General features: G+C 31.7%; 1 protein-coding gene across 2 annotated transcripts in view; it reads right to left on the bottom strand.

Annotated features, from left to right (window-relative positions):
- Nucleotides 1-505: 505 nt before the first annotated feature.
- Nucleotides 506-24,817, bottom strand: part of LOC145287922 (transmembrane protein 216-like) — a 46,289-nt gene continuing 21,977 nt past the window's right edge. The window contains exons 2-6 of one of the 2 annotated variants that reach the window (XM_080135871.1): nt 11,088-11,104; nt 7,780-7,873; nt 6,824-6,916; nt 5,647-5,848; nt 506-750 (exon numbers count right to left, since the gene is read on the bottom strand). In XM_080135871.1, coding sequence (XP_079991997.1) covers nt 735-750; nt 5,647-5,848; nt 6,824-6,916; nt 7,780-7,873; nt 11,088-11,104 — 422 coding nt within the window. In that variant the 3' untranslated portion in view covers nt 506-734. The remainder of the gene's footprint in view (nt 751-5,646; nt 5,849-6,823; nt 6,917-7,779; nt 7,874-11,087; nt 11,105-24,817) is intronic. The other variant, XM_080135872.1, reaches the window with a different exon arrangement.

The raw sequence follows: 24,817 nt of genomic DNA, 5'->3' as shown, positions 1-24,817 counted from the left end.
TGTTGGTAATGAATGTTGAACTCGAAATTTTATCAAGAATAAAAATAATTTTATCATTTTCTTTGCTCAGAAGAGAAATTTAATGCAGACCCCCTCCTCCACACACACCATTTAAAACAGAAATATCCTGATGATTCTTACAATCACATGAAAAAAAAACACCACATTGTTTTAAAAAGACCATTTTTTTCATGTCATACATGAATAGTCAGAAACAGAATATTTTCTTATTAAAAAACAATAAGACACTCATATTATTGGGATTATTATTTTCGTCATGTATGTTATTCTCACAATGTTCAAATAATACAAATTTCAATCCTCATCTAAAAAATTCCCAAACAAATAAGACACTTATGCCTGACTGTAACTCAGTTCCTTAATTTATATATTTTTTTTATGAATATGCAAATGAAATGTACAAAGTATTTCACAATTTTGTTGGCATAAAATGAATGAAAATAAATTTGTACATATTTTTTAATTAATAATAATAAAGATGTGATTTAAGAAAAAAAATGTTTTATTCTCCACAGATTTCAAGTCAATCATTGAATAAAAAGAAATATTTTTGTAATTAGCATTTTTGATTTACAATTTGTTTTTATAATTTTGAATAATAAAAGATTTTTTGTACGAAAAGAATTTTTTTTCTTTATGTAAAAATATAAAAGATTTGTGCAGCAATTAATTCCTTTCGCTTTTTCAGATGTGTTTGTTTCTCTGGAACCAGATTAATATGGTGTGGCTCTGAAAAAAAAAAAAAATTTGAAAAAGATATTTTCTTTGGAATGACAAAAAATATGTTTAATGTTTCTCTAGAAGTGGAGACCTCAGAAACCACATTACATATCTCTATTTTTACTTTACTTTTTAAAAGGGACTTTGCATGTGTGTGTGTGAGGTCATTCCCTATGATCTTAAAAACAGCTTACCCGATTTTCATTAAATTTCACATGAAGGTACTTTATGTGCCTGGCAGTGTTCTTAGATAGGTTTTGTATTGGAATGTCTTCAATAAGTCTCCATAATCAGTATAATCCGATGACAGAAGCAATAGGCGATTTTGACCAAAGTTAACGCCTTATACAGCCTAACATCACAAATGCATTTAAGAAGTTTTATTATCACACAAGTCTAAAGGCTCAATATATAAAATCAACAGTAGGTTCTCTGACATAACGGGCGTTTCAGAAATTAATATTTTTGTTTTGAGTACATGTATGCATTTTAAACTTTAATTTAAGCTATTATATATAAAAAATAATTTAATAAAATCAACAGTACATTCTCTACAGTGCAATGTAGACTACAATATATTGTGGACTCAGTCATTGCAGTGAGTCATGTGAAGTTTCCTCCTGGTGCACCGTGATGGGTCTCCAACTAGAGCTGGTAATCAATTTGATTGAAAAATGGGCGATTTCACCGATTTTGATGACAATAAAAATATGAGTGTGAAATATTCATTGAGAATCATTCAATCCCAGGCAACGTCAGGTCTCCCTGCTAGTGTTATTACAAATATAACTTTTTAAATAATTTCTTAAATAATATTAAAACGTCTGATTACATTCCTTCAGAAGAGATTTGGTAAATATATCTTTATGATCAACATTTTCATCTCTATCTATATAAATTTAGGTATGTTTATTATTTATATATTTTCATGAACTAGATTCATGATCAAACTAATAAACCAATCATTATGAATATTGGAATAAGTATAAGGCGTCCAAATGTAGGCTATATTAGTTTTATGCACAGAAAGCAGAAAACCTTCATGAAAATTCAAATATCTCTGATTTGTGAAAATTTAACACTAGGTATTAGACATCAATTAAACAACCTCCTATTTGAAAATTCAAATATTTCAGATTTGCATTGAATTTGATCCAAAGATTTTAGACACCAATTAAGCCAGATTCCCTGAATTTCAATTTCTTCTTAAGATATTTTATAGAATTAAAATCATGTAATGAATTTTAATCCAAAGTGAAATAGACATTCTAGACATAAGATTTAGTATCATTGTATTTTGATCTATATCTTTGTAAGGGTCACAAATGGTAAAAAAGTGTTCTGTTTTGGGAATTAATGGAAATAAAAATTTACTAGTTGTATTTAGTTTGCTCTTATCAAAATTTGTTCTTTACGAAATTAATGTTTATCTTCAAATAATAGAACTTAAAGAGTTGAATTCAATGAAAATGTCAACAAATTAAAAAAAAATTTTAATGGAAACTTATAGCATTAAACAAAAACAGCTCAGCTTTTAAATTTTATCCCTCCATACTTTGTTTTTGCGCACGAATACACACACGTGAGAATCCCCCCCCCAAAAAAAATTGTTCATTTTTTTTTTTTTTTTGTCAACAAGAAGTACAAAATAACCAATAAATTTGCTTGTTACATAGGTGACTAAATTCAGAATTTTCAATTTCTTTTTCAGTTGAACGAATTTTAAGTTTTTGCAATCAGATCTGCATAAATTTATTTTTATATCTTTTATTAAAAACGTTTATTATTCGGTGCTTATTTAAAATTACATTTATTTAAAAAAAAAAATACAGAAAAATCTTTTATGATGGATGTACTCATCATGAAACAAAGAGGTCATATTCCCAAAATCACATAAATTAATTAAATAGTTTTTCTTTTTTTAACTAAGAAAATAAAAGTTTATGATTTTTAGCGATTTTAAAGATAAATGTATCCATGATAAGGCTGATTTGGATCTTGATAATTCGAATTGAGTTATCTCCCTCCTATTTCTTCAACATGGTCGATCCAAATCCTATGTCTCACTTTGTCATAAAATTTGATTTTCTTTGTTAAAAAAAAATTACTTGATCAATTTATAAGATTTTCATTCCATGGCGTACATTAAAGATTTTTCTGTATTTTTGTTTTTTTAATCTGTAATTTTAAATAAGCACCACTCAATCTTATCACAGATTGCTAAAAATCAAGTACTTAAATTCTATATTAAGAATTACTATCATGGAATTCCTTTTTTAATCTAGAAAAAGTAGTGAATAATCTTGTTACAAGACTTTGTTATAAATAAAGCAAAACATTGTCTTTGCTATTTGTGGATGTCTGGCATGAATACAAAACCCACATTATTGCAAAACCCCTTAACACAAAATTAATACTATTGTTTGATCTTGGTACAGAGTTTTGTTTTCAATTGCATCTCCGGGCAGTATGATACAAGACACCACAATATTTTTGTTTCATTTTACTTCAAAGTCAAAATATTGGCCAACACTTGATCTCTATATGAGATACAAGTACATAGCGATTCGAATAGTTAATTCAAATTCTTTTTTACCTGTCAAACAATGAGTTAGTAAAGAAGTTGAGAACATAATTTCCTTCTCCCCAACTGACCATTTAAATGTTATAGTATACTTTTCTAGTGATCTCCCAATCTTACTGGATTCCAGGATGAGAATACATCTAGTCTGGTGGAATATACAGCTTTGTGTTATTTTGTAAGATAACATGACTTGGAGAAGGTGCATCATTCATTGTAAAAGCCAGTGTGGGTTAGCCATACTGAGGAGATTTTATTTGGGCCACGAATACTATTTGGAATATTTAGTCAAGGTTTATTTGTATGGAAAAGTATCCTTATGCCAGGTGGTCCTGACAAACCTCTGCACAGAGAGCAAATATATATATATATATATATATATATATATATATATATATATTATATATATATATTAAAGGTATTCACTCGGTATTGCCTGTATGGAGATATATTGCTAGCTGGGTGGTTTCTTAGGAAAAATAATTTCAAATATAGTAATGTTTACAATTTGGCTTTGAAAGAAAAGTTAAAATAACATTTCCAATATGAGGTCAAGTAATAAAAAAAATAAAAACTGTCAGCACGGTATTCTTTAAAAAAAAAGATAATAAAATAAAAGTAGTTGTTGACGCTGTATTTCTTCTTAACATTTCTGTAAAATAACCAATTGTAATAAATAATCATTTTAAATGTTAAACATTCATGACTAGGGCTTAGCAGACAGCTCAGGCATAGACAGGAGTTTGTACCAAATGTAGTAGGATTGTGGTAAAGATTGAATTTTATTAATGATTTCATGTGGAATTTTCTATTTTTTGGGGAGGAGGATATGGGGGCATCCTATATATATTCCTCTAAAATGGGTTTCCAGGGCAACTTAAACCTTGTTCCAAAACAGATTTACTTCTAATTTTAATATTCTCCAACATCTCTATTTGGACAGGATTCAAGAAAGAGTCTTGAACTTAATAGATCCTACACTGTCAGCTAAGATCTAGCTCTTGTCCCATTGCCATAATGTTGCATCTCTGTGCTTGTTTTATGAGTACTTCGATGGAATGTGCTCCAACGAATTTGCTGCACATGTGCTCACTCAATATAAATACTCCCAACCTAGTCAATAATCAGTAAAATCACACTCTTTCAATGTAGAGGTCCGAGATGCCAGAAAGGCTTTTTACTTTAAAAGCTTCTTTCCTCAAACTGCTAACTTTTGGAATTCCCTATCTGTTCCTTGTTTCTCTGACTGTACCAACACGCAGAAAAATAACTAATGCATGTAAGTGTCTCGTTACACAACTTCACATTTAGGATGCCCCTATAAATCTGACCTCTAATTCAAAGTGGTCTCTTTTATGTCTCATTGGCAACATTCCTTGTTTGGAGTGGATATAAGAAGAACAAAAAAAATGAAATCTTAAAAATAATTATTAAAATGTTGAAACCTTTTTTTAATTTATATATAAATATATATATATATATATATATATATATATATATATATATATATATATAACTATTTCATTTATTCACATAAATTTACTATACGAAAAAAAAAAAAAAAAAAAAAAAGAAGTAGAACGGCCACCTAAAACCACTAACCTAGCTCTAAAACAGATCCTTTGTTTGATAAAATGCATGCCCATTGGCTGGTAGGAAGGGGCGCGGTGGATACTAGAAAGCTGATTGGCCAACTAGTAATCCTCAACATGTATAAAAACAAGAAGCAACGACAGAATTCGTGCATAAGCCTGACGAATCCTATAGTTGGATTAAACGCAGAATATTCAGTGTAGCTTAATCGCCATATATATTTTATAAATTACTATATATATATATATATATATATATATATATATATATATATATATATATATATATATATACACTATTCACTGAGTTTTGTCCAAGGTTTATTATTTTTTTTAATGAAACAAAGATAATCTATTAAAAAAAAAATGATTTTGTATCTTTCTAATATATTTCAATTATTTTATGGATTTGTCTGATAATTTCCACTAGTGACCTGAGATGGAATCAAAGCAATATTTCGATGGTGTCTTTAGATTCTGTGTAAATTTAATCATTATTGAAACTTATTGGAATGTCCTAACAGTTAATGTATTGATTTTTATAACACACAAACATACATTGACTAAGTCATTTAGTGACTGTTTCATTTTATCACAGCTCTTTAGTATGATGAGACAAAACAAATCTTTTGCAAGAAATAAGATGGCTTTCAGTGAAGATGACTAAATCAACTTTTGTGATGAAAGCAGTCATTATATGACCCATGAATTATCAGGATGCCATTTACTTACCTTGCAAATGTGATTACTGAAAAGATGGCCAAGATAAACTCTAAACCAAGAAAGACAATTTGAACTGATGCGAGGATAAGTTCAATACGAAGAACATAAGTTTGCCAAAACGCTATGTATAAGATGCCCATTAAGGACGGGATGCTTAAAACAATACTGGCGCTCACTCCACCTATCCGCTCTGTCAGGTTACCGCTTTTGCCTAAAAGAGAAAAAAGAAATCAAATTCAATTCGTAATCAAATAAAAACTTGCATTTGTTTGTATTAAAATTACTTTTTCAAAAGTCAAGAAACCTGAAGGAAATCTAAATTTTTATTTCATATCAATTACATGACTATTTTTTAAAGTTATTTCTTAACAAAATTTTTTATGGAAATCGCTCCAGACAAGGCATGAAGCCACTTGATGTAAGGAGTTTAAAAAGTTGTTTTTTTTTTAAATAAGTAGCCAACAATAAGTATTTATTGGGTAGATCTGACCCAAAAAAGGCAATTCTTTGTCATTCACTTATGGAATGTGAGAATTGAAGGGCAAAATAAAGGAAGCAAGAATTTATATTGCAAATTTATATTTCACTTTTTTTCTGGATTTAGATGAAGTGAAAAACAAAATTTGAAAATATTGTATTCATTTTATATAAAAAAAGTGAAAGTTAACAGATGAAAGTTTTGTTGTTCACGATGTGAAAATTTTATTTTAATCAAATGAAAATTTGGTTTGTTTGTTTAACAGCCAATGAACCCTCTTTCATATTGTTTAATCTTGAAACAAAATACCTATTGCAAATTTTGGTTCATATTTGGAATCAAAATTGGAGTTGAAAGAATTAAAAATAACAAAAAAATAAAAATCCAATAAAAACTTTTCAATTTTAGATTTCAAAGTATGTGAAAATATTTTGAAAATTTTATGAACACAATATTTTTTTTTTTATTTATAGTAAATAGAGTTATTTTTTTTAATTACCTTTTGACTAGAAAAAAAAACCCAACTAATTTTGATTTTTTATTGGAAAGAAAAAATGGATTTTCAATAAAGTAGAGTTTTTCAATGAAATAGGTTAAACATTTTTTTTGTTGAGAAAAATAAGGCTAAAATTTTGGTAAAAATTAACATGAAACAAAATGATCAAATTTAGAATCTGTAGAGAAAATCATCCAAAATTTGATTCTTACCAAAAGAGATGCGAAGTAATTCGAGTAGAAGCAAGATAAAAAGTAAAACAATTTCTATCGGAAGAATTTGAGGAGCAAATGGTAACGTTTGGCCTGGTAAAAATAAAAAGAAAATTATATAAGTTGAAATTCATAATTCTTAACTTTTATCTTGAGAATTACAATCAAAATCCACCAAAATATCAGGTAAAGGGCAGACATTTAAAAATAAAATATTCCAGCAATTACAAAATGTGTTTGGTTTGGTTTGGTTTGGTTTGGTTGCTTTGTATTATGGCATATCAACCCATTTCAAGTTATTTAATGCCAAATTCAGTAATTTTTGGAAAAAGTTTTATGTTTCAAGTTCTTTATATCTTCAAATATTTATTTATAGTATTTATTTTAGTCAAAATGTGATTGAAATAACACCATTCTCATGTGATCTGGGCATAGCAATTTGATTTACTACTAATAATAATAATTTTAAAAAGAATGAAATGGTTGGAAGCAGCAGCTCAAGAGTAGTCGTTGTTATTCTCATGGAAATTCTGTTGAAAGAGAGTAAATAGTAAACTAATGTCTTTTTTTTAGGTGTGTGTGTGTGTGTGTGAGAGAGAGAGAGAGAGAGAGAGAGAGAGGATAACAAATGTTCGGAATGGAAAAAAAAAAGAAAAAAAGAGATTATCCAAAGCTTTTGTTTCCTAATCAGTTTAATTCAAAAGTACTTCAATGGTACAAGGAGATCAGAACCTCTTGGCCAGCAGCATTTATTATTTTCAACAAGAAAAACTAATGAGGTATATGTTGGGGCCAGACAGTGGACATTCTGCAAAACTTGTTGATAAGTTTCTCGTTTGAAGCAAAATCAGAGTTTTGCACTAAAGTTTTTTGTTGAAAATTTTGGAAAAAAAAAGAAAAGAAAAAAAAAAACAACATTTTAAAGTTAGAAACAAAAACATGAAATTTATTGTTACCTTTGAAAACAAAGATGAGTATTTCAGCGATAAAAAAGAATACAAAATACCACAGGTTGAGATAAAGTAGGATTTGGTATGGCAAGGATGATCGCTGATGAGAGCTTAAGGAAGAACAACAGATTGTGGTTGTGGTTTAGTGAAACACTAAATCATCTTAAGATTCACAGATAGATGAGGACAATAATGATTATTATGGCAGGTTTTTAACCTGGGCTTTTATAAAAATGAAAATGTTTAGGAAATTTTTTTTGGTAAATAATGATGTTAACTACCAGAAATGAAAGCCTTTAGTTAATAATAAGTCTTTTTTTTTTTGTATGGAAATCGCTTGAGACAAGGCATGAAGCCACTTGATGTAAGAAGCTAACAAGAACGAAAGATGATTATTGTAAAGACAGGAGATGCCTATTGACTTTAGTCTTGAAAAGACCAAGGCTGCAAGTAGAAGGAAAACAGTGAGCAGGAAGAGAGTTCCACAGCCTTGTAGTCCTTGGAAAGAAGCTACTTGAATAGCAAGCCTTATTACAATTCTCTTAGAGAATTTGATGCTTTTCTCAGAGATAAAATATTTGCAAAAGCATTTTTTATTTTAATTATTATTTTTTTTAATGGGATATCAGCTTATAGTTTATATCAAATTATTAAAATTAAAAGGTTTCTATAAAAAAATTAAGCTTAATTCAAAACAAATCGAAATGTTTCTTTATGAAAAGACATTGGCAAATTATTTTTAAACAGGGGAATATCTTTTGTGGGTTGGTAGATTGAATACTTGATGAAACTCCTGAAATTAAAAAAAAATCTGAGCCAAATTTAAAAAAAAAAATTTTCCACTAATAGTCTGTAAGGATCGTTTCAAAAGTAAAGTCTCCTTTTTTTTTGTTTTTACTCAAATGTTGAAGAGTTATGAAGACAGAAGTGATGCCATTAAAACGGGTGACCTTTTGTGCTTCAGAATTTATTTCTCTAGGCACTTTTGCCAATAAAGAATGATGGCTCTGCATGGGTGTCCAGAGCGTGCTTTGTCATACAAGGTTCATTTCAAAAGTAAAGCCTCCTATTTTTGAACTCAAAAGTTATGAAGCTATGAAGACGAGAGTGTTTCCATTGTACCCCAGAATTGGTTTTTCTACATAGTCATCAATGCACTTTTGCCAGGAATTCAAGGACGCATCTCTGCTTCTGACACATGTCCATGACAGGGGTTGCTTTCTTAAGAATTTCACAACATCAATATCTGAAATAGACAGATGAAACTTTTGAATGCATTAGTTCAGTCATCATAACAACGCAATTTACAATCCCCTCTGATTCATTTAGGGGGAATAAAAAATAGGAAGCATTACTTTTGGAATGCACCTCATATTATTATACTAAAACTGAGTTAATCAATGTTTGTTCCCCTCAAGCCTTTTTCTTATACATTTTAATCACACTATATACATGTTAAAATATTCCTTTGTTTTGGGATTGAGTTAGTCCATTATGATTGTTTTAAGTAGCTGTTAATTTACAATTTATTCACCAAGTCAATCATTTCTTACTAAGTAAGTAAGAAGAAATGCCAATCATTTCTTACTAAGTTTCTGTCTATTTCTCTAACCCTCTCTCATTGTATGTTAACTCCACCCCATTCTTATTTTATTGTTTATCATTCTCACTTCTGTAACTCTTTGTCTATTAAGTTAATAAAGCTAACTATTGAACAGGATATTGGAATAAATTAGGAAATATCACCACACCTCATTATTAATAATATTTAACCATAGCTAGAGAGAAATAGCAAATAGAAAGACATATTTTTGTCTTTATTTTTAAAAATTAACTGGCTTTGCAAACGCGCTTTCTCTTGATTCAAACAATCTAACCCAAGCTGAGTGGGTAGCTCAATAGGTCACTTTTCTTTAGTTTTCTAGTAATTTACATATATTGTATATTATTAATAGTATGTTGATTTTAAAGAAGACATCCATATTTTTAAGGCTGAGAATTATTATTTTCCCACTTTATTGAAAACGTTACAACAAACTATGGAATTTTATAAAATTTACAGGAGACAATTGTTTCTAAAAAGTATGCATGAAATCTCTACTCAGCCAATCTTTGATATACTTTTCTCTCTCAAATTTGTCCGCAGGTAGAGGTGCAGGTATACAGATTTCAAGGGAGATAATTACCACATTGCAGGAAGGTTTTATCCACTCCTTACCTCATATGTTACTTGTGAAAACAAAACAAAAAATAAATAAAACATTGTATAACGCTTTAAAAAATATTTCCCGTCATATTCATTTTAGAATATTTTTCTTTGTGAAGCGAACCTTATGATAATTTATCTTTTTATTGAATAAGATTATTGTATTCAAAATGAAAACCATGGGATTCTTTGAAAGTAAAATTATAATTGCTCAAATTCGTTTTGGAGGTAGCGTTTTGTGAGTAAATGATTATCGCTTGTATTTATTTATTCATTGGACCTTCACATCCTTACACGTATTACAAAAAATTGTCTAAGATTAATAAAAATGATATCTAATAAAATTTTTTTTTTTTCTTCATATGTGGAAACAAGTTTATTTCTGTACGGTTACTTTTTTTCGTTTAATATGAGCAGCGATAGCATGTTGCTGATAGTGGTCACAAACACTGCTTGCTATTGTGTTCCATGGAAAAGATTCAGGAAGCTGCTGCCAATCCTTAAATCTAGGCACATTTCTTTGAAGATTCAGAACAAAGTCTTTTCAGTCTCTGTTCATTTTTCCATGTCGTATGCCAGTAAGGCATAAGCCCTCAAGCACTTCTGATTTACAACAGATTCGGCATAATGCTCATGTCATGATGAGTTGAACATGTAGCTGTAAATTAGACAAAAGGATCCAATCAATTGTGTTACAAGTGGGATTACAGATGTCTTATGTGTTTGACGTTTAAGGTGATTTAGCGATGTACAGCATGCCACCTCTTGCATCAACTTCATAATGCACCTGCACATCCGAGGCACTAGTAAGTATAACACAACAGGGAATACCTGGTTTAAATTCATAAGAAATGATATGACTGCATGCAACTTGACTGATATCTACCCTTTGGTTAGAACTGCATGAAGAGCATGCATGAAATGTTGCCTTGATGTTACACATCCTGGCGTCTGGGACATTGGCAGCACACTAAATATCAAAACCAAATGAAGAAGATTAATGAAAACAAAAATCTCTAGAAAAACTACTACTTGATTTAATATGTCTCTTAAAGTGGGACCGACTTACTAGCAAAGACAGGGAGATGTCCACACCTAAAAAGGATACAACAATTTGAACTGGACCTGAAAAAAAAAAAAGAAAGAAAAAAACATAAAAAAATCACAACAAAAAATGAAAATATTTGAAAGAATTTCAGTCAATGTTTATCATTAAAAAATTTATATAGCATTTAAAATGGAGAGAATTTGTTAAAAACATTTGTATTTAATAAAGCCTGCATGTGTCTTTTTTACAGAATGAAGAAATATGGGCCATTAAAATATTTACAAAATTTCTTCACAAAAAGTGAGAAACTGTTTTCTGAATTGAAAGCTAATATATAAAATTCTTTTATGGATTTATGTGGGTCTCTGATGAGTTGTTTGGCCTACCAACACCATTCAATCAAACACGTGTAAGATGTACCATACATCAAATAACATGATATGAATGTGATTTAAATATATTTGTGGTATTTGAATTGTTTACAAATAATATATATATATATATATATATATATATATGAACATTTAAATATATATATATATATATATATGAACATTTAAATTAAAATGTTTAAAATTCAACGCTATTTCACATGATTAATGGTAGCCGAATGGATACGGCCTCCGCTAATCGAGCCAGAGATGTCTCGTGTCGCGGGGTTCGAATCGTTCGACTGGTAGTAATCGTGACACCCTGCACTGAAGAATCCCGAAAGGATGAAACACTAGTGTCTGTAGGTATTTAATTATTATAGTAAAAAAATAATTATGACAGCCCCTTTAAGAAATATGTTTCTTATCGTTGAGCACTTTCTGTTGAATTAAAAAGTCGGTCAATTTAGCTCTTATGCGTAGATCATCGTATAACGATTTGATCACTGTCTGTCTGACGTAATGAACATTTAAATTAAAATGTTTAAAATTCAACGCTATTTCACATGATTAATGGTAGCCGAATGGATACGGCCTCCGCTAATCGAGCCAGAGATGTCTCGTGTCGCGGGGTTCGAATCGTTCGACTGGTAGTAATCGTGACACCCTGCACTGAAGAATCCCGAAAGGATGAAACACTAGTGTCTGTAGGTATTTAATTATTATAGTAAAAAAATAATTATGACAGCCCCTTTAAGAAATATGTTTCTTATCGTTGAGCACTTTCTGTTGAATTAAAAAGTCGGTCAATTTAGCTCTTATGCGTAGATCATCGTATAACGATTTGATCACTGTCTGTCTGACGTAATGAACATTTAAATTAAAATGTTTAAAATTCAACGCTATTTCACATGATTAATGGTAGCCGAATGGATACGGCCTCCGCTAATCGAGCCAGAGATGTCTCGTGTCGCGGGGTTCGAATCGTTCGACTGGTAGTAATCGTGACACCCTGCACTGAAGAATCCCGAAAGGATGAAACACTAGTGTCTGTAGGTATTTAATTATTATAGTAAAAAAATAATTATGACAGCCCCTTTAAGAAATATGTTTCTTATCGTTGAGCACTTTCTGTTGAATTAAAAAGTCGGTCAATTTAGCTCTTATGCGTAGATCATCGTATAACGATTTGATCACTGTCTGTCTGACGTAATGAACATTTAAATTAAAATGTTTAAAATTCAACGCTATTTCACATGATTAATGGTAGCCGAATGGATACGGCCTCCGCTAATCGAGCCAGAGATGTCTCGTGTCGCGGGGTTCGAATCGTTCGACTGGTAGTAATCGTGACACCCTGCACTGAAGAATCCCGAAAGGATGAAACACTAGTGTCTGTAGGTATTTAATTATTATAGTAAAAAAATAATTATGACAGCCCCTTTAAGAAATATGTTTCTTATCGTTGAGCACTTTCTGTTGAATTAAAAAGTCGGTCAATTTAGCTCTTATGCGTAGATCATCGTATAACGATTTGATCACTGTCTGTCTGACGTAATGAACATTTAAATTAAAATGTTTAAAATTCAACGCTATTTCACATGATTAATGGTAGCCGAATGGATACGGCCTCCGCTAATCGAGCCAGAGATGTCTCGTGTCGCGGGGTTCGAATCGTTCGACTGGTAGTAATCGTGACACCCTGCACTGAAGAATCCCGAAAGGATGAAACACTAGTGTCTGTAGGTATTTAATTATTATAGTAAAAAAATAATTATGACAGCCCCTTTAAGAAATATGTTTCTTATCGTTGAGCACTTTCTGTTGAATTAAAAAGTCGGTCAATTTAGCTCTTATGCGTAGATCATCGTATAACGATTTGATCACTGTCTGTCTGACGTAATGAACATTTAAATTAAAATGTTTAAAATTCAACGCTATTTCACATGATTAATGGTAGCCGAATGGATACGGCCTCCGCTAATCGAGCCAGAGATGTCTCGTGTCGCGGGGTTCGAATCGTTCGACTGGTAGTAATCGTGACACCCTGCACTGAAGAATCCCGAAAGGATGAAACACTAGTGTCTGTAGGTATTTAATTATTATAGTAAAAAAATAATTATGACAGCCCCTTTAAGAAATATGTTTCTTATCGTTGAGCACTTTCTGTTGAATTAAAAAGTCGGTCAATTTAGCTCTTATGCGTAGATCATCGTATAACGATTTGATCACTGTCTGTCTGACGTAATGAACATTTAAATTAAAATGTTTAAAATTCAACGCTATTTCACATGATTAATGGTAGCCGAATGGATACGGCCTCCGCTAATCGAGCCAGAGATGTCTCGTGTCGCGGGGTTCGAATCGTTCGACTGGTAGTAATCGTGACACCCTGCACTGAAGAATCCCGAAAGGATGAAACACTAGTGTCTGTAGGTATTTAATTATTATAGTAAAAAAATAAATATATATATATATATATATATATATTAGTGGTGGGATGATTAATCAGAATCAGAAATCATAAAAATTGTAATGGAGGAGGGGGTATCAGAAAAATTTGTGTCTATTTTCCGATGTCACAAACGATTCTTTTAATTTGTTTATTTTTTGTTTGTTTTTGTTTAAAACTTAATTTTCCATTGGTGGTAGTAATGAAAAATAAATGATTATTTTAAACTGTCAATAAAATTTAAATCTATACATCACCTCATAAGTGCATGTTTTACATTTGCAAAATACATGCATTTTTTTATGGTAATCTGACCCCCCCCCCCCCGCAAAAAAAAAAAAACGACAACTCTACAGCTAAATATTTAAAAGAATTAGAATCAAAATTGGTAATTGTAAGGAAATTTAACGGAATCTATAATTGTATCAAAATGTGTGTGTGTGTGTGTGTGTGTGTGTGTGTGTGTGTGTGTGTGTGTGTACAGGGTGGTGCATAAATCACTTTGCCTAGCAAACAGTTTGTGTTTGCAAAGCTGGAAATGGAAGCCATTTACATGACATTTTTTTTTATACATAAATCCACATAAAATTCCAATCTTAAACTATGTAATAAAAACCGAATTAATAAAGTACACTCATTTATAATAAAAAATACTTCATTTTAAAATGATAGTGATTTATGAGCCACCCTGTATGTGGGTGTTTATATACATACATACATATAACTACTTCATTTACTCACATAAAATTAATATACGAAATATATGTATATACATATATATATACATATGTATATATATATATATATATATATATATATATATATATATATATATATATATAAAAAGGCACTACGTCTGTGTGTGCATGTGTGTGAGTTTATTCCTTATGGACTCCAAAACAGCTAAGCCAATGTTTTTGACATTTCACACAAATATACTTTATATGTCTGGGAGTGTTCTTAGATAGATTTTTCTATCAAAATGCCTCTGATCAGTATTGAAAATCGATTATTGAAAAAATCCGATTAAAGAAGGAACAACCCGATTTTGACAATCACACAATTTCATTTGAGAATTTTTATCACCACACGAGCAGAAGGGCCTGGCATATGAACTCAATAGAAGGTTCTTTGATGAAATAGAGGCACATTCGAAATCAATGTTTCTGTTTAGAGCACAATTGAACCATAATAATTGGCTTTTGTATCTTAAACTTAAATTTGTTTATTAAATTTGATTTTATAAAAATAATTTTATAAAATCAATGGTAGTTTCTATACAGTGCAATGTAGACTACAAGGTGTTGTCAGCTAAGTCACTGCGGGGAGACATGTAAAGTTTCCTCACAGTGCACTGTGGTGGATCCCCTGACTAGACCAGGCAATCAATCAATTTGATTGGAAAGTGAGCAATTTCACTGATTTCGATGATAATAAAAGTATTGGAAGTGTGGAACATTTGTTGATCCTCATTCAATCACGGGCAACGTCGGATCACCCTGCTTTATATATATATATATATATATATATATATATATATATATATATATATATATATTTCTGTAGAAATATATTTTTTTATTATATATCAATTCTTATATAAGAAGCTTAATGTGATTACAGAGCAATATATAGAATAAATGACAAAAATTTATATTCCAAAATTCATGATGTTGACAATCTTATAGTTTATTCCTTTATATCAGTTGATTTATACAATTCTTGAATATATGTTTCGTAGCGCAAAATCAATCACTTAATTATTATATCAATTAGTGAATCTATTAGTATAATAATGAAGTGATTGATTTTGCGCTACGAAACAGATACTGTCAAGAATTGTATAAATCAACTGATTTAAAGGAATAAGCTATAAGATTGTCAACAGCATGAATTTTGGAATATAAATTTTTGTCATTTATTCTATATATATATATATATATATATATATATATATATATATATATATATATATATATATATATATACTCGTTGGTTGCATCCAAATGACCAAAGAAAAGAATCACTTCACAATCATAATTTTTTATTTTATTTTGGTGAATACCTATAGATTTTTTTTTATTATCTTATGCGTGTTTTGCAATCCGTAAGACAGTAAAGAAAAAAATGTATGCATTTGCCTAAATAAAAAAGAAATTATGATTGTAGATTGATTCTTTCCTTTGCCCATTTCGATGCAACCAATCAGTATTTATAGGCTGAAGCCGGAAACATAATTTCATTGAGCTTGTTATTATAGGTTATGTAAAAAATATATATATTAGATATTATAAGTGATGTAAAAAAAAAAAAAATATATTTTATATATAAACTCAGAAGTGTGTGTAGAAATATATTTACTTATAATATATACCAATCCTTATTTAAGAAGCTCAATGTAATTACAGATCAATTTATTTATTCACTCTCTCTCTCTCTAATAAAACGTCTACTGTTTATATATACTGACAAACAGAAGCAGATATTAGTAATAACAATAAAGGTGGCACAAATCTCTAAGCAAAAGTCCGGGGTTGTACACTAACAAAAAGCAAATTCGTAAATCTACAGTTAAGTGTCTGAAGGCACAAATCAAATTTAAAAAAAAAAAAAAAAAACTGGAAAGAAAGAAAAATGCATTCTCAGATATCAAAAAACTCCAATTTGTAATGACACCGCCCTTGTTTTTAGTATTATAAGGCGATAACATCTTTTCATTGGACATCAGCAAAATTTCATACCTAATGCGTTTTATTTGTCAGTAAATTTTTAAAACAATTATATGGAAAGAGAATAAAATTATCATTTCAATTTCAATTGCCTTTATACTTCAAGTTAAAAATGAAAAATGCACTCAAAACTGATCATCAAGAAAGGGAAACTGTTTTTTATAGTCCATACCTTATATTTTAATTAAAATCGCAGAGTTAGATTTGATTGGATATTTTTGAGATTTCATGGGCTGTTTAAATCTAGACGACCAGTTTCTAGTGTCATATGATGTGAGATTTTAGTAGTACTAGAACTGAAGATACAATCGATCAAAGTAAACTGATAATATTTCAAAATTAATAAGGTATATAGATGAATATCATTAATTTTTATATAGATAATAATTTTAGAATTATTTTTTAAGTATATGTAAATATTTGATATTTTTTAATGGTGCAGTAATTTCTTTAAAATCTTATGGTTTGTTGAATTCAACAAATCGCTAGTAGAATAGTGATTCAGCTCCTCCTAAAAAGAACAATCTGGATTGGAACAAAAATAAAAATTGCTTCAGTCTAGAATCTATTTTTCACTGACCGAGAATAGAAAAAAATGAAGTGCATTATCAGAACAAATACTACTGTTTACTCCAAGCCAAAAATACAAGTACAGCTTTAGAAGGTAAGTCAGTGTGTAAAAAATAGAAGGTTAATGAGCATTGTAATGTTGAAACGAATAATTCTATCTAAAAATCTTACTGAAAATTTTATGGAATTGACAGCATCTGATGATAATGAAATTCCTCTTTTAGGAAAATGTTTGGAAAAAAGAAATCATCCGATTATTTGTAGAAACAAATAAAATTCTCAAACTGTTTGAGGAATGTGAGTGAAAAATGAAACGTATTAAAGCATCATGACTGTGTGTGTTCCTTTCCATGTCAATGTGGAAAAATATACAAAGGTGTAAGGTTAAAAGAATGTTGGAAAGCCGTAATACATAGAGATATTAATAAGCACATCTTGCAATACTTTTGATATACTAAAAGAGGGCAGGATTAAAAAAAAAAAAATTGTAAGGTTCTATTTATAGATACTGGTAATAGGAATTGACCAATCAACTGGAGCCATGCTTTGCTAGCAACCAATCAAAAACAAGAATCACTCCATAAAAATATTGGATCTTTTAGAATTCCTGCATATACTTTTTCATCTTCGCGCAAGAAGGAACTCTATTCTTTGTCTCAGGACTTATACAGATTGGCTACTCGTCAGAAACTCTTCTAAAATTAAAAACGGCTTTCAATTAGGGGAAAAGGGAAACCATCTACATGGTGAGACAAAGCAAAAATTATAGAGAAGAGAAGAATGGTAGAGAGTGTCAAAGGTCAGCATTGTTAATGTAGACATTGGTTACCTCCCTTGCTTCAGTTACATGGTTACCTCCCTTGCTTGTGGTGATATAAATAGGAGTCGGCCATCTTGATTTAGTCAGTTCGTTCGTACAGTTTAGACAGACTACAAGTGTCTCAACAAATGGTAGCAGAGATATCCCTCTGTGTGCGACAAAAAACAAAAAAAAAAAAAAAAAAATTTTTTTTTTTTTTGTACAGCTTGTCTGTAGCACTAGACAGATCGGATATCGGATATGGCAACTTCGAACAAACAACCTCCATTGTTGGAGGGGGAGGATGTTTACGAGAACTGGAAACAAGACGTTGAAATGTGGTCGTTGTTCACGGATCTTTCTGAGGAAAAAAAAGGGCCAGCAGTGTTTTTGACGCTACCACCGAATATTAGGGAATGTGTCCGTGAATTGCCAACAAGTGACATCGGCGGACGAGATGGCTTGAAGATCTTAATAAAGAAACTGGATGACATGTATTTAAAGGATGAACACACGCGCGCTTACATGACTTTTAAGGAATTTTACACTTATAAAAGATCGTCAGGTACCAGTATAAATGACTTTCTTGTTCGTTATGAGTTTTTGTACCAAAGATTAAAAAAATTCTACATTATTCTACCGGAAGGAGTGCAAGCTTTTCTTGTTTTGAACGCGGTTAACATATCGGAAGAGAACGAAAAATTAGCGCGGACAACGTGTTCTGTTTTGACGTATCAAAACATGAAGGAATCGATAAAGAAAGTATTTGGTGACATTTATCGTGATGAAAATGTACCGGCAGTGAAATCAGAGCCCGAAATCGTCAACTATAATTATTCTAAACCGGGTAACAACAAAAGGCGTTTTCGTCGAGGACAATCTAATCCATGTGACCGAAGTGGAAACGTGTTGTTGTGTTACAAATGTCAGTCTCCGAACCATCTAATTAGAGAGTGTCCTAGAAATACGCCCAGGTTTACGGAAGCGACAGAACAAATACACATTACGTTGTTCATTCAAGAAAATATTTATTTGAACAGTACAAATGAAAAAATCTCAAATCTTGTAAAGGAAACATTTGGAATGGCAGTCTTGGATTCTGCTTGTACTCGCACACTGGCTGGCGAAGTGTGGCTTGATGTTTATTTAGATACTTTAAATGAAAGTGACCTGCAACTAGTGAAGTATACGAACTCAGACCAGAGTTTTTGTTTTGGTGATGGAGTGGCTGTCACAGCAATTAAAGTTGCTAAATTTCCGGTTACACTCGGAGGTATAAGAGTTTATATCGAAGCAGATATTGTGAAAAACGACTTGCCTCTTCTATTAAGTCACAAATCAATGAAGACAGCAGGAATAGTGCTAGATTTCCGGAAAGATATGTGCTGGATTTTTGATAAATGTATTGAACTAAAGACCACAACTTCAGGGCACTATTGTCTCCCCTTAACAAATAAGTTGTTGGATCATAGTGGTACTAAGAACATTGTATTACATGTTCAGAATTTTGGTCAGTGTTCTTTCACAGAAAAAAAAAAAAAAGCAGAAAAACTTCATCGACAGTTTGCTCATGCCTCGAAGGAAAAACTTGTTTCCTTGGTTAAAAAAAGTGGCAAATTCAATGACAAGGAATTTATAAAGGCGATTGAGGAGGTTTGTGAAAACTGTCAAATTTGCCTTAGATTTAAAAAAACTCCACTGCGACCGGTTGTGGGATTGCCTCTTGGCAATAGATTTAATCACACAGTTTGCATGGATTTGAAAGAGTTCATCCACAATGAGGTGTGGATACTACATCTCATTGATGCCGCTACCAGGTATTCAGCGGCAACATTGATCAAAACAAAGAAGAAGGAGGAGATCATCAAAAACATCTTTATGATGTGGATTACCTATTTCGGATCTCCTGTTCGTTTTCTGAGTGATAATGGGGGTGAATTCAACAACGAACACTATAGACAGATGAATGAAAAACTCAACATAGAGACCTGTACTACTGCCGCAGAAAGTCCATTCAGCAACGGTACTGTAGAACGTCATAATTTGATAGTTGCTGAGGCAATGAAAAAAACAATTGACGATGAGAAGTGTGAACCTGAAATTGCCTTGGCATGGGCTATTTGTGCAAAAAATGCCCTCCTCAATTACTCTGGACACAGTCCAAATGAACTTGTATTCGGTTTCAATGTAAATACACCCTCAATTCTGACAGACCAGTTACCTGCTATGGAGTCCTCTACTACAAGTGACATGGTGAGAAAAAATTTAAATGCTCTCCATAGTGCAAGGAGAAACTTTTTGGAAGCTGAGTCCAGTGAGAGAATTAGGAGAGCTCTCAGGTCTAATGTCAGAACTTATGCTGATGAAGATTATGCTACCGGAGACCAAATCTATTATCGGAGGCAGGGTTTTAAAGGATGGCGTGGTCCAGCAAAAGTGTTAGGCAGAGAAGGCCAGTTTGTCTTAATCAGACATGGCGGAGCATTTTATAGGATGCATCCGTGCCAATTGATGAAAGTGAATAAAAACAACGAAAAAAGAACAAAAAAAGCTGAAATGCTGGGAAACACTACAGAAGGGAAGAATGAATACCTTTCAGTTGAGGAGGAGGAGTTGCAGAATCAAGTGGTAGAAAGTGAAGATATAGACAGAGAAGAAGTTGTTGATAGTTCTACCAGTTTAAGAGATAAGACTGAAAAACCTGGCCGAAATAAGACCATAACTTATAAAATAAATGGAAGTGGGGAGTGGAAGAAAGGAAAGGTTATGTCAGTACAGCCTAAATCAACTGGCAAATATAGTCATTGGATCAATATAGAACCTGAGGATGAAAACGAGGATCAAGTTTGTATCAACTGGAATCATATTGATCATTGGAGAGAAGTGCCCCAATATACTGAACAGGAAAATGTAGTCCTGCTCACCGCTGAACAAGAGCAGTCGAAAGCTGTAATGGATGCCAAGCATAAAGAAATAAAAAACATGAACACCTATGAAGTATTTGAATGTGTGCCATACACAGGTCAAAAAACAATATCCACAAGATGGGTGATTACTGAAAAATTCAAGGATAATCAGAAAACAATGAAAGCTCGCCTTGTAGCACGAGGCTATGAAGAAAATAGTAATCTGAAAACGGACTCCCCAACATGTAGCCGTGAAGCTATGCGAATGGTCATGCTAACCGCATCAATAAAGAATTGGATGCTGCAGACCATAGATTTTACCTCAGCCTTTTTGCAAGGTGGTATTTTAGAGAGAGATGTGTACCTGAGGCCACCATCTGATGTTTGTCCTAAATCTCAAGTGTGGAAATTAAAAAGATGCATCTATGGATTGAATGATGCTCCACGGGCATGGTACAAGAGAGTTACTCAGGCTTTGATTGAATTAAAAGGAGTAGCAAGTGCTTATGATAATGCATTGTTTTTGTGGCATGATATTAAAGGAAATTTGACTGGAATTCTTGCTATGCACGTGGATGATTTTGTTTTCTGTGGAAACACAGAGTTTGAAAGGGATGTGATTGCAACATTGAAAGAAAAATTTAAGGTGGGATCTCATGAAAGTGGAACATTCAAATATGTTGGACTGAATGTTAATCAACAGGAAAATGGGATCACTGTAGAACAAGATCTATATGTATCTTCCATATCTCCAATAGAAATAAGCAAAGGGAGGATACTGAGGAAAAATGATGAACTGAATGAAGAAGAAAAGCATGAGTTGAAGAGACTTGCAGGTCAGATGATGTGGGTTTCAACTCAAACACGCCCTGATATAGCTTTTGATGTGTGTAAAATGAGCAACACTGGAAAGCATCCCAAAGTAAAAGCCTTATTTGAGGCGAATAAAGCCTTATCAAAATTGAAATCCAAGAAGGGTTCTATAACATTTCCAAAATTGGGAAAGCCCTCAGATTTACACATTTTGATGCCTCTTATGCCAGTCTGGAAGATGGATCTTCACAGGGTGGTTTTGTTGTCTTTATTGGAGGAAGTACTGACAAAATGGCCCCCATGTGTTGGGCGTCAAAGAAATTGGACAGAGTGACAAAAAGCCCATTGGCCTCAGAGACTCTTGCTCTGAATGAGGGAGCTGATGCTGGTGTTTTGACTGCGGTTATGATACAAGAGGTATTTCAGTTATCTAAATTGCCAGACGTTCTCTGCAAGACAGATAATGCATCACTTGTGGAGACATTGAATTCCAACAATCTGGTAAGCGATCGACGATTGAGAATAGATGTAGCAAGGCTGAAGGAAATGAAGAGTAGAGGAGAGATACAGATAGAATGGATCAGGGGTTGTGATCAGGTGTCTGATTGTTTGACCAAGGCAGGAGCTTCGTCTGAGCTTCTAAGGGACTTGTTAAATCAGAAATAAATTATTCACTTGAGGACAGCAGCAATGTTAATGTAGACATTGGTTACCTCCCTTGCTTCAGTTACATGGTTACCTCCCTTGCTTGTGGTGATATAAATAGGAGTCGGCCATCTTGATTTAGTCAGTTCGTTCGTACAGTTTAGACAGACTACAAGTGTCTCAACAAGCATATATGTTAAGTAACAGTGACCTCCAAAGTAGTAGACTTATAGAATTGAACCATTAATTACAAATAGTAGATTAGAACAATAGCAAGAAAAAAATATTTATGTTTATATATATATATGTATATATAAAAGGCACTACGTCTATATATAAAAATATTTCTGTTTATGTATATATAACATAACAGATATAAAAAAAATTATGTTTAACGTTCTCAAAATCCATACTAGAATTGTCCCCATGAACATGTAGCATAACACAAGGTCATAATATTGGTTAAAAATCAGTTGTAAGTAATAGTCATCTGAAAGTTGAAGGTCGAATCTTACTACAGGTGATTATAATCAAGAATAATATAAAGTTATTAGTTCTACCTGTCATGGCTGACAGAATGAGAAAATTTACTTTGGTGTATTAGGTAAAAAGTTCGGACAAAAGTCTGTCAAGATTACCAAGTTCAACTATTAAGTTCCAGAGTTAAAAAAGATGCGTCTCAAGAAGGTAAAAAATAACATTGGTGGAAAAATTATGAATATAACAATCAAGATGAGAATAGTTATCCAAATAATCCAAATTATAATCCTTGCTAGAGCAAAAAGAGCAAGCTCAATGTTGTTGAAATAAAATCTTTAAAAACTATACTTGGTGTAAATTTGTGAGATAGACGAAGAAAAGCAGATACCAGAAAGAGGCTTAAACATTAACAGATGCATCAGCAACATCATTCGAAGGGAAAGAGATTAACATGGTTTGGAAATGTTTCCCGGCTATCATACTTCAGCTACATAAAGGAATCATATCAAGAAGATTTAATTAAAGAAAGAACAAGAAGATGATTATCAAAGAGTTGCACTCATCAGATAAGGATTGAGACTGGTTCCGGAGTGTAAAAATTTGTTTTCAAGCATGTGACAAAGCTCTCTGGACTATGTAAATAAGTCAAGTGTTGCAATACTTTTGCCCTATAATGGGGTATTATCCCTCACAGCTAGGAGATTCTATTTATAAACGCTGCTGCTAGGAACTGACGAATCGAATTAATTCACGTTCTGCTACCAATCAATCAGAAACCAGAATTGCTCTATAAATATTAAACCTTTCTGTAGCAATTTCGCATATGTTTTCTTTGTGTCAACATGGGAAGAATCTTTTGCACTGGATTCCAACTCGAGAACTGTCTACAGAGAACCAGTCACCTCCAGGACTTGTGTAGAACAACTAACCATTGGAAACTGTTCTGTCTACTGAGAACCAGTCACTCCCAGGACTTGTGTAGAACAACTAACCATCAGAAACTGTTCTGAAACTAAATGTGGCTTACAGTTCTAGATCAAGTCATTTAAAAAGTTTGAAATATGAAACAACAGATATTCATAAAATGCATCCATTCAATCTGTTTAGCAATGAAAATACAATTTCAAACACAAAGACTGGCAAATACTTTTATTGATATGCGAAAACACATCTTAAAAGAATAAAATTGAATTTAAAATAATATAAATCTCACCTGTCTGTTTAAATGTATGTATGTATGTATGTATGTTTACCTAAAACTATCCCCTCTTTTCGAATGACTAGCATTAATTTGAACATTCCTCACTTCTGGTTTGGCGATGGATGCAACAGCAAAGATGTCACTTTCTTTTTCACATTCTTTTCCTCCTTCGCGGTATGGGTTCGAGCCTGCCTGCCTACCCACTTTTTTTTTTTTGTGCTCAACACACACCTCCAAACACCCGGGCAACGCCGGGCACTCAGACTAGTTTAAAATAAATTATTTAAATTAAATATATATTTTTTATAATTATTTTGAACTGATTAGCTGGCAAAGTTTATATCAATTAGTTAATTCTGATTTTCCAAGGCAAATTAATTCAACATATTAATCTGTTGTCTAAGTTTTGCAGATCTTGTTTTTTTACAAATACTGTTTGATTTTATTATTTGTTTCTTAAAAAACAAAACATACCCTCTTAACCCTACAAATAACCCTAAGTCAGGTTGGCAATAATTACAATTTATAATTAACATTGATTTTGTTATTTGTTAATTAATATTTGCAAAATAAAACTGAAAAATAAAAATCAGAAAACAATTATTATTATCTATAAAAATATAAGCTAATCCACAAAAATCAAATTAGTATTTTTAAAATAATCCACAAAATCAGACAACAAATGAATACGATGGATTTATTTTCCCTGTCTCTGCTAAGAAAATCAGATAAAATCAGTTGATAAAATTTGGCAACTATCTGGGAAGCTAACTGCAACAATATAACCAATTTTTATTTGTGATTTTGCAAAAACACATTTCAAT

This window comes from Euprymna scolopes, chromosome 11 (assembly GCF_053919585.1).
Source record: "Euprymna scolopes isolate OS-2025 chromosome 11, ASM5391958v1, whole genome shotgun sequence".
Classification (NCBI taxonomy): domain Eukaryota; kingdom Metazoa; phylum Mollusca; class Cephalopoda; order Sepiida; family Sepiolidae; genus Euprymna; species Euprymna scolopes.
Note: the sequence above shows the minus strand (reverse complement) of the source record. Positions and strands in the feature narration are given on the sequence as shown.